The sequence below is a fragment of the Chelmon rostratus genome, chromosome 6, assembly GCF_017976325.1.
Source record: "Chelmon rostratus isolate fCheRos1 chromosome 6, fCheRos1.pri, whole genome shotgun sequence".
Classification (NCBI taxonomy): Eukaryota; Metazoa; Chordata; class Actinopteri; order Chaetodontiformes; family Chaetodontidae; genus Chelmon; species Chelmon rostratus.
The window spans coordinates 5,063,730-5,073,878 of NC_055663.1; the positions used below are offsets into that span (position 1 = coordinate 5,063,730).

A 10,149-nucleotide genomic window follows, 5' to 3' on the forward strand; every position below is an offset into this window, starting at 1 on the left:
GGCAGAAGTCACCTGTAAGGTGAGCAAACTATTGATCTGACGCAGCCAGACACCGCAGCGCGCGCTACAAGTCCTCAGTGCGCGTCTCAGTGCCGCGGCATGCGCTAAAAACACCGAGCTGGACCGCTCTCGGCAGTTTCTGTTTCGTTTTTTCTGGATTTAAAGCTGAAATCTTGTGCTGTGTCAGTTTGGTCCTTGTTTCCTTTCATCATCACAGCTCAGGTTTTGTTTTCCTCGCTCACAGCAGACTTCAGTTTCACTTTCGTTTCTGGAGCGTAAAAGTCAGCTGTCGCTGCTGCGGAGGCGCAGACGCAGGATGCTTTCATGGGGAGAGGACAGCCACGGCGGCTTCCGGCTGAAGAACGGCTCGCTCATCGACAGAACGAGACCTGATGGGGTTCATCACTTAAAACTGGGAGACCGCATCGCGGATCTGTCCGCAGGTCAAAGGGTGCTCGCCTTCGTCAAAAGTAGCGGCAGCTCGTTCATCATTCGAACGAATGAGAGCGAAGATGGGAGAAGAGTGAGAGGAAGACAGAGTGAGCATCATGATGTGTTTCTACCTTCTCTTGCAAAGGGAAGCCTTCTTATTTGCAGTAAAAGTGACGTGTCAGCGTGCGCATCCGCTCACACCTGCTGTGCTCCTGTGCGTGTGTGCTTGCAGAGTTTGTGAAATGTGAAGAGAAGATTCAGGCTGTGAGTTGTGGCGATGATGCGGTCACACTGCTGACTGACAGAGGCAGCGTTCTCTGTGTGGACACAGCTCACACCTCCCTTCCTCGGTAAGAAGAAGCTCTGCTGTCCAGTCCGAAATCTGCAGCAAAATGTGCACAATGGTTACTAGATCTTCACCTGGATTCATCGTCAGGAGGTATTTGAGTGCTGCTCTTTTCTGTTTTCCCTCTCTCAGACCTCTGGAAGCTTTGTCCAACATACCAGTTTCTCATGTTGCTTGTGGAAGCCAGCATTCAGTGGCTCTGACCAAAGGTACGGTAAAGTGTACAGTGTGATGAGTTAAATGGTGAACACAACCAGTATTCCTGTCAAGACATGTAGCTCTGTGCCCTCCAGCATTCAGTGCACTGGATTTAATGAGTCAGTGCACAGACCTATGTGGACACCATATGTTGTTTAGTGTTGAAGATGTAGACCAGAAGTGACCGAGAGGCCAAAGATAAAGTGTTTGAGAAAGCAGATTACAGCTGTTGAGCGACCGAAGTCATGGTGATTCCTCCACAGATGGTCAGGTGTATACATGGGGCCAGGACTCCAGAGGCCAGCTGGGTCTGGGAAGGAGGAAGCTCGGCGCCAGTTCACCCCAACACCTCCGATCTCTGTCAGCGATCCCCCTGGTCCAGATCGCCGCAGGGGGAGAGCAGAGCTTCGCCACCTCTGTGTCTGGAGGTGTGTTCGGCTGGGGCAGAAACGACTGTGGACAGCTCGGGCTGGGAGACAGGACAGGTAAAATAAAAAGCGCTCGTGTTATCTTGTATTTATTCAAACATATACTGCTTCTGTGCCATGTAAACATGACTTTTCTTTTCTTTCCTGTAGACAGACATACACCGACTTCTGTTCGTTGCCTAAACATGAAGAAAACAGTTCACATCTCCTGTGGAAAAGACCACACCGCCATTTTGACAAAGGTCAGACGAAGAAAGCTGTAAACAATTTCTAATACTGGACACAAAATTACTAACGCTTTATACGAAAGATTGAAGACGAAGTCAGCTAACATAAGAAACAGGCCGAGATTTTAACAGTGCCTCCTCATCAGTCGTAGATACCCGTTTAGAAGATGTATTTTTCTTTTCAAAAGGCTTGACGTCAATTTGATGAACAGAAACATTTATTGTACATTGACACACAAACACACGTTTGGTGCTCTGCAGGTAGTGTAAAGTTAGCACATCTGGCCGTTTGGTGCCTGCTGTGGCTGAGAGCAGTGAGACTGAACAGAAAGCCGTGAAGTTACAGGTTTTGAAACCAAAACAGTAAGCTGAAAGGCACTCAAACGGTCCACAGGGCTGCAGCTGTGGGTTCATCACTGCGAGCGACACCTTTCACTAAGTAGCCGTCTTTGGATCAGTGGTTAATACAAGGATATTTGTTAGTGTGACTTTAATTCAAATGAGCAGTATAGACAAAATAAAAAAGTATTAAGTTTATCAACATGTTGCTTTTTGTAAAGAAAAAAAAAGTGCTGACATTTTGAATCCCACAGGTTTGTAAATGCGAATGACTTTGGAACGTCAGACTACAGTTATCTGTTTGCCTCCTCAGACAGGTGAAGTGTTCACGTTTGGCTCTGGTCAGTACGGACAGCTGGGACACAACTCATTCAGCGATGAGCTACGACCTCGGCTTGTTGCAGAGCTCTGGGGGGCAAAGGTCACCAAGATTGCATGTGGACGGTACAGCCCCTTTCATAAAGCATCAGTTCTCCTCTTTAACGTTTTCCAGTTGTGGCAGTTTTAGTCATGCAGGGATTAGGGTTAGAAAAATGTTGAAACAAAACCCACTCAGTCTCTCTCAGTTGCCATCACTGTTGAAGCTGACTGTCATAATAACCATGACGATACTGGAGAAGGCGCCTGACTTGCATTCACACGAAACTTTCCACTACGACATGTAATTGAAATCATCCGGCAGCCGCCTTGTAAAATGTAAATGTGCTTGTTTCAGGGTGTTGCTTTGAAAACAATCATGAAACTCCAGTGATGCTGTGATTGTCTTTTGAAAGCAGGAGGGATTACTGAACTGTAGCCTGCAAACAGGGCCGCCAATGAAAACTGTGAAAAGCTGTCAATCAAAGTCCAGTTTATTTACAGTATGTTTCTGATGACATTAAAATGCTGACTATAATATATTATCTGTTCAGACATCACACATTAGTGATGACGGACTCCATGAGGGTCTACTCCTTTGGGTGTGGAGAGCAAGGGCAGCTGGGACGTGGAGAGGAGAGTCATCCATCTGTGCCGCTACCTGTCCAGATACCACAGGGTGACATATCTCTTTAATAAGTGAATTCAGTAATGAGAATGCAATGAATGATTTTCTGAAGGCGATTACACTTTTATTCAATCACTGTTCCAGACACCGCTGATCATCCTAAAATTCAAGACATCTTCGCTGGAGGAAACTGTTCGTTTGCAACATGCACATCTAATGAGGTACAAACTTGATGCAGTCTGTACGGGCCATGAAGGTTGGAGGTGTAACAAACAACTCAGTTTGTTTCTTTCACAGGAAGTTCATGAGGAGTCAAACATTGCCGGTATCAGCAGTGTAACACAGCAATGTCTCGAGGGCATGATTGACAAATGGACTTCTCAATGTGATTCAAAGTCATGGAAAAAGATACAACAGTAAGTATAACACAGTAGCACTTTTTTGCAATATGTAGTTGGTTTGTTGCTATGAAAAATAACCTCATGTTAATTATTAAAAAATTCTCTGACATCCAAAGCCTCTAACACTGTTTTCTCTTGAATATATAAAAAAATGTCCATCTTCACAGGGAAGTTCACAGGACCTTTTCCTCTGCATCCTTTGTGAATAAAAGCTTCCTTGAGCAAAGGTAAACACATCACTGGTGAATTATAACATTTCCCGTTTACGGGTCTGCAGAGGGCAATATCGGTCTGAAATATCTCAACAACCGTTGGATGGGTGGTGATGTGATGGCAGACATTCAAAGCGCTGCTGTGTCTAAGGACAGTTTTTTCTGTTTGTGTTTTCAGCAAAGATAAACATTTCCAGACTTCACAAAAGTACTCTGGCTTGAACTTGTCACTTGCACAACTTGCTTTCAAGAAACTGGTAAAAAAGGATCATGTTTTGGCAGAGGTATGTAACTGACATGTATGTAATGTGTATGAAAAGTTTTGTCTCAGTATCTTTGTATCTTTTCTTAGAATATCAGAGTTCCTTTTAAGAATGGTGCGTTTTACTCCATACTTAAAACTGATTTTTAACTTGTCTGAAGCATGTCAGCAATGACCCAATAGTCCTGATACTTTTCCCTGAACACCAACCCGAGCAGACACAGCCACTCTACACACCTGCACCCAGGTTGACGGATGAGTGACACTTGTGATCCTTTTCAAACCGCCAGGTTGAGGCTGCTGTTCTGCACTTGCTTCCCTCCCTTGATATGAATCCAGTAGGCGTGGAGGGGTTGAGGATCTACCTGCTTCTCATTGAGCTGCTGCGCGTCATCCAGAGACACAAACATCCACAATGCAGCACAAAGCTGGCCGAGGCGGTCGCTGCTGCTGTAGTAAGGTTGTCTGCTGACAGCCTCCAGGTCATCGGTAATGTCACCGCCACACGTGTAGCATTAGCATAAAATCTGTATTCTTACTTTTCTAATAAGGTGAAGTATAGATTACCTCCCTACTGGAAGCATGAGAGATTCACAGGAAATGATCCACTGCACTTTTATTTCATTGATTGCACAGCCTCACACTGTTCACTCTCTTTACACCCTATCAGAGCTGCATTAAGTTACTGCTAATGCTAGCAGGGTGTTCCCTACTGCTGCTGCTTCATATGAAAAGAATTTGACAGGCAACAAGGCTTTTATTGTGAAGCTGTCACAGGAAATGCAATATATTTGTCCCTGCATTTAGCACTGACTGCGATCAGTTCTCGAAAATCCACTTGCGAAACAGACATTGGACAGTTGGGGGTGAGTTTTGTATATCGAAGAAAGTAATGCAACAAGTGGGAGCGACCACAGTGAGCTGCTAGCTGAAGAGCTGCAAGAAGCAGGCTGCACACCTCCAACTCCTCAGCGAGGTAACCGGCTTCACCGTGACCTGCTGGCATGTTGAAAGCCCCTTCTGCTGTGTGCACCATGAAATCAGATCGCTGTTGCAATTAATCCTGAATAACTTTGTTAAGAAAGTTAAGTAAAGTAGCAGCTCAACAAGCGATTGATTGATTGATTGGATTGACTTGTGGATTATCAGACACAGAAAAAACTCAAAGGATCACTTGTTCAAGTAAAAGCACTTATTTCCAACATTGCCCTTTGCTGTTAAAAGACACAGTAACAAGAGTTATTAAGCTATGCTTGCCGTAACCCTGGTAACCACGGGGGTCACCAAATCAGCCAGGACCAAACCTTGAAGTATGTCCTTGACGGTGATGTCTGCAAATCTCCATGTTGTCTTCCTCAGGGGACTGGTGGTCTTCACTGTCGCCCTCCACCATGGTGAAACATGTGAAGGTGTGGAAGCAGGCCCTGTCAGCGATCCTGTCCTTTCAGCCTGTACCTCGCAACTCTGGAGTCAGAAACCTGCTGCTAGTCCTCCAGTATATGTACAATGTTAGTATCAGTTGATACCCACATGTTGTGTGAATGCCTCTCGCTACAAAAACTTAAACTAAATAAAATGCTTGTTTTGAAGGCCAACAGCAGGATTGCAGAACCTCGAAGGATTCCAGAAAGTGATTTCTATTTGATGATTGGCCGAGAATTTCTTCTTCAGGATGTCCGGCTTTGGCGTTTACAGTCACAACACAAGGTAAAAAAAAAAACATCAGTTTGTGAGCTACGATATGATAAGATAAGATAAGATAAGATAAGATAAGATAAGATTAGACTTTATTAATCCCCTACTGGGGACACTCGGGTGTCAGGCAGCAGGCAATAGTAGCAGCCTTGTGCCCGTAGATCATGGGATCGAATCAAGTCGCTCTGTCTGTCTCCCTTTGTTTCTGTCACTTTTCAGACACTGGCCATTCATGAAAAAAAACACATAAAAAATCTGTGATCTTCAATAGCTGTCATATACATGAACTGTTAAAGGTAAAGTGCCTGTTTGCTTTGTCCTCCTTTTAGAATGTGCATGCTGAGCCACTGATCCTCTGTAGCTTTCCAATTGTGATGGATCTGAAGTCAAAGAAAATGGCTTTTGACTTTAATGCTTACTGCACCCAGGTAACTGACAGCTTTAACTGTGCTCCATGAGAACTGGCCTTTACACTCATTATTGCAGCATGGAATAATACATGCACAGACACAGACCACTGTTAGCTGGCAGCTGCACAACACAGAAATGGTTTAATAAGTTATGCGAAATGAAATCTTTTATTTTATTTCAGTGGGAAGCAGTTTATGGCATCAGCTGTGACATGATGTTGGAAAATAGATTCCCGCAGCGTCAAGACCTGTTCTTTGAACTGAACCTGAGGCGAGCATCAGTTTTAGAAGACACCTTTGAACAACTGGCTGCTGTTGATGACACTGACTGCAAGATGCCACTTGTGGTAAAACACGTCGTTTTGATGTGATAGCCTTAGCCTGGCCAGTCTTACTAAAACTCTTGCATTGTTGTTGAGTGACTCTCGCATAAGATACTAAACTTTGTGCCATTTTGTCTTGTAGGTGTATTTTGATGAAAACCTTACAATCGATAACATCTACAGAAAAGACTTCTTTTACGAAGTGTTTCATGAGATAGTGTCAGCTGAATCTAAGATGTTCATGTTCAATGACTCTGAAACGCTGGCATGGTTCCCTTCCAAAGTAAGACTTTACATCCTCATACAGGAAAACACAGAAATCACTGTATTTAATCAATTTCCTCCTGATGATAATCCGTAACAATGAGCCAATATTCAATTCAGATCTTACCTCATAAATGACTTTCTGGTGTAAAAATGTCTCTACTATCAACACCAGGCAGCACAGGATGACCAGAGACACTTCCAGGTTGGAGTTCTGAGTGGATTGGCTTTGTACAACCAGTGCATCATACACCTACCCTTCCCACTGGCTCTGTTTAAGAAGCTGCTTAATGTAAAGCCTTCACTGGAGGATCTGATAGAGTTCAGCCCATGTGTTGGAGAGTAAGAGAGAGTTCGTGTATTTATAAATCACACAGATTCTTGGCTTTAGGTTGAATTTGTGATCAGAACAGAAACATTGTACAGATTAAATTTGATTCCTCTTACTGTGTTTCAAGGAGTCTGCAGTACATCCTGGAAGACTACAAAGATGATGACTTGGAAAACCTGTACATGGATTTTTTAGTAGGTGTTTCACAGATATCTTATGTAATCTGTTCTCTTTATGATATCCAACTGACAATCCACTATCTGTTATTGTTTTTCAAAGCACTGCAATCACTACCTTCTTCTTTCTTATAACTCATCAACAGATCACTTGGGATGGCACAGAGGTTGACCTTGATCCTGAAAACCCTGGAAAGCCGGTGACAAGTCAAAATAAGTAAGGACCAAAGGGTTCATAATTGATCCTATAGGTACACCACAAATATGTTTTGTAGATGAGGAAATTATTCTGCCAAATTCCACCGGAAAATGTCTGTTGGACAGATAAGACTTGCCATGTCAACACATGCAGCTCTTAAAAACAGACAAAACAGACACACATCTGTGAAAACAGAGGCGAGATGGTTGGTGCAGTCCCTTAAAGTGAATGCAGACACATGGCCTGCTACCTTCCTGCTATTTTGTTTGCATAGCAGGGCTTTAACCTTGTGCTCTTTAACCATAAAAGGAGGGACTGCAGGCTCCGAGTTGTTCATCTGACTACAAATCCAATCTGCAACAGAATTTATCTGTGTGTTGGGGGGTCCTCACCCTGAGCTGTCTGTTTGTTCCCTGTAATCACTTGTACACCCTGCCAGACCTCCCTGATCTCTTTGGCTCAAAGTTTGTCCCGCAGACTGTTTTTATACTTAGGTTTGGCTTTTGTCACAGCTCGCTCAAATTCATATCTGGCTGTCTTATAGAGATCTCTGCCTCTATCCTGGTCTTACTTTACACTTTATTTCTTGCTCAAAATAAATTGGAACAGAGCAATTCATAATTTGCCAGATTAATCTATTTACTGATTTGAAACTTCAATCTTCCAAACAGGAAGGAGTTTGTGGATGCCTACGTGAATCATGTCTTCAACACGTCAGTGGAGGGTGTGTTTCAGCAGTTCAAGCGAGGCTTCTTCCAGGTGTGTGACAGAGATCTGGTGAAGCTGTTTCGGCCCGAGGAGCTGCAGGAAGTGCTGGTGGGAAAAGACTTCCGAGACTGGGAAAAGCTGAAACAGGTACACTCCGGAACAAGAGCTGCTCTTGGTCTAGCTTTTCTGCAACTGCAACAGATTTATGACATCTTCATTTCTACCGGTCTGTTACAGGAGTCATTGTAAGAGTCTGTTTCACTGTGATTAGAACACAGGTTATGAGGGAGGATACCATGCTGGCCATCCCACCATACAGATGTTTTGGGAGGTTTTCGATGAACTAACTGAGGATCAGAAGAAAGCTTTCCTTTGTAAGTATTGTACCTGATTTTAACATTCAAAACAGTCTAGACATGTAAATTGTAATGTAAAAACTACTGGCATATAATTAAATTAGCAATACTGTTTTATCACCTGCAGCTATTTCAGTCTAAATGGTTCATGAATGTTTTTGCATTTACTGTACATACATTAACTTGCTTTCTGGTGAGCATGTAGGAAAATGCACTTGCAGTGTAGGTGATGTTTTAAGAGCAATGGAGAGCAGCGATAACATTGTCTGATTCAACAGTTTGAGCTTGGGAGAGGGCAGCGCAGAGTTCAACACTAAGGATGTCACAAAAATAACTCAATTAAAAAGCGAGAAACTGGCTGATAACCATGTTCCCCTCCGCTAGGGTTTGTGACAGGTTTTGAGAGGGAGCCTATTCTTGGCATGGAAAAGATCAAGATGACAGTCCGAGTTAAACAAGTCAGGGACCTCTCGTGTGACCAGTACTACCCTGAGACACACACATGTTTCTCAGTCCTGGAGCTGCCTTTGTACTCAACCAAGGGGATCATGCAGACCAAGCTGACAGAGGCCTTGAGCAACAACAGAAGAGTGTGCAGGTGATAGTGGGACGACTGTACCCTGACAGTTCACTGTATGTCTGCTGAACACAAGACCTTACATTTGTAGATAGCAGCCTTTGTGGCTATTGCTAGTGTACCTGTGTATTAGAAAACATTAACGGTTTAAAAGTTATTTACTTTTATTTCCTTTTATGATTGTGCCACAGGGAATTGAGAGTGTGATGGAGTTTGTTGTTTCGGGGCCAAGTTAAAGGAAACGTGCTAAAATAATGCAAAACAAATGTTTACAGCAAAGCTTAATTCTCTACTTTCTGAGGACTGTGCAATTTATTGTATTTATCACATGAGATTTTTTTTTTTTTTTAATGAAGTACAAAACGAGATGTGACCCCTGCTGTTGCAGAGTGGATTCAAGCAGTAGTGACGGTGGGGCTTAAAGATACTCAGTGGATTACTCAGGTTGTATGTATAGCAGTATTTGATTGGGATATTATACTAAAATGGCTACAGTATATATATACATATATATTGCTTTCTCACTTTCACATTTATTGATGGGCATGTATGGAAGATAATAAAAATTGTAATTTGAAAATACCAAAGCCAGTGCTATTTGCTGTTATCTTCTACTCCCTCTTGTATTTTCCTTATTCATGTTATAATTCATTTTCTTCCAACCTGGAAATCTGCCTTCCCATGCATGAAAGTAAACAAACCTTTGCACAGAGGTTAGTCCTATGCCAAACTTCTGCAAACTGGCATTGTGGGCTAATAGTCCTGACCAGTCCCGCAACGGTGATGTAGTACAGGCACGGCAGAATTAAAATGTTAAGAGGCATGTCCGGGGGTTACCTCTGTTCATGCATTCTGTTTTGTTTCATCAGACACAATCTAATTTCTAAATATCTGGATTTTGTCTGAGTGTCTAACTTCTAAAACTAAACAGAACCCACATCTAGTGCTAGCTTGATGGTTTTTGCAGTTAAGGTAGTATACACCCACAAGTTTACAGCACTGATTGCCAAATAAAAGAGATGAAATGGACATAAGGAGCTTACTGGGAGACAAGTTGCATGATGAAAGTAAGAATTGTAGCTACATGCTGAGGATTTAAACTTTTTATCACTGACCTGAATTGACCAGCTAGTAATGCAAACACATCAGGTGATTACAGTTTCTTTTTCATTTCTGTTTTCACTGCACATGTTCTGAAACTCATTCCTCTGAGTCACTGGGTGTGTGATTTTCGTTTCATCATATTTATGTGTTTTAGTTGTAGTTTTGTTTTCCGTTGC

The 10,149-nt window shown here is 42.8% G+C and overlaps 1 protein-coding gene across 2 annotated transcripts; it reads left to right on the top strand.

The window, feature by feature from the left end:
- Positions 1–316: 316 nt before the first annotated feature.
- Positions 317–9,451, top strand: LOC121607870 (probable E3 ubiquitin-protein ligase HERC4). 2 transcript variants are annotated; one of them, XM_041938883.1, is made up of 23 exons: positions 317–539; positions 665–782; positions 911–987; positions 1,240–1,461; positions 1,555–1,646; positions 2,284–2,414; positions 2,882–3,006; positions 3,100–3,176; positions 3,253–3,371; positions 3,524–3,583; positions 3,747–3,852; positions 4,121–4,319; positions 5,190–5,338; positions 5,421–5,537; positions 5,855–5,953; positions 6,118–6,282; positions 6,401–6,541; positions 6,698–6,864; positions 6,981–7,047; positions 7,176–7,246; positions 7,900–8,083; positions 8,208–8,310; positions 8,677–9,451. In XM_041938883.1, exons 1-23 carry the CDS (start codon positions 317–319, stop codon positions 8,892–8,894), a joined length of 3,030 nt encoding a protein of 1,009 aa, XP_041794817.1. In that variant the 3' UTR covers positions 8,895–9,451. The 2 variants fall into 2 exon arrangements, with proteins under 2 accessions (XP_041794817.1, XP_041794818.1); XM_041938884.1 differs by lacking the exon at positions 8,677–9,451 and having other exon boundaries at positions 8,174–8,307.
- The last annotated feature ends 698 nt before the right edge of the window (positions 9,452–10,149 follow it).

Excerpts from the sequence above, each read along its gene's own strand:
- LOC121607870 (XM_041938883.1), top strand. The coding sequence starts at position 317 with ATGCTTTCATGGGGAGAGGACAGCCACGGCGGCTTCCGGCTGAAGAAC. Across the intron at positions 3,007-3,099 it reads ACCTGTCCAGATACCACAGG|ACACCGCTGATCATCCTAAA; the intron begins GTGACATATCTC and ends TCACTGTTCCAG. Across the intron at positions 6,283-6,400 it reads ACTGCAAGATGCCACTTGTG|GTGTATTTTGATGAAAACCT; the intron begins GTAAAACACGTC and ends TTTGTCTTGTAG.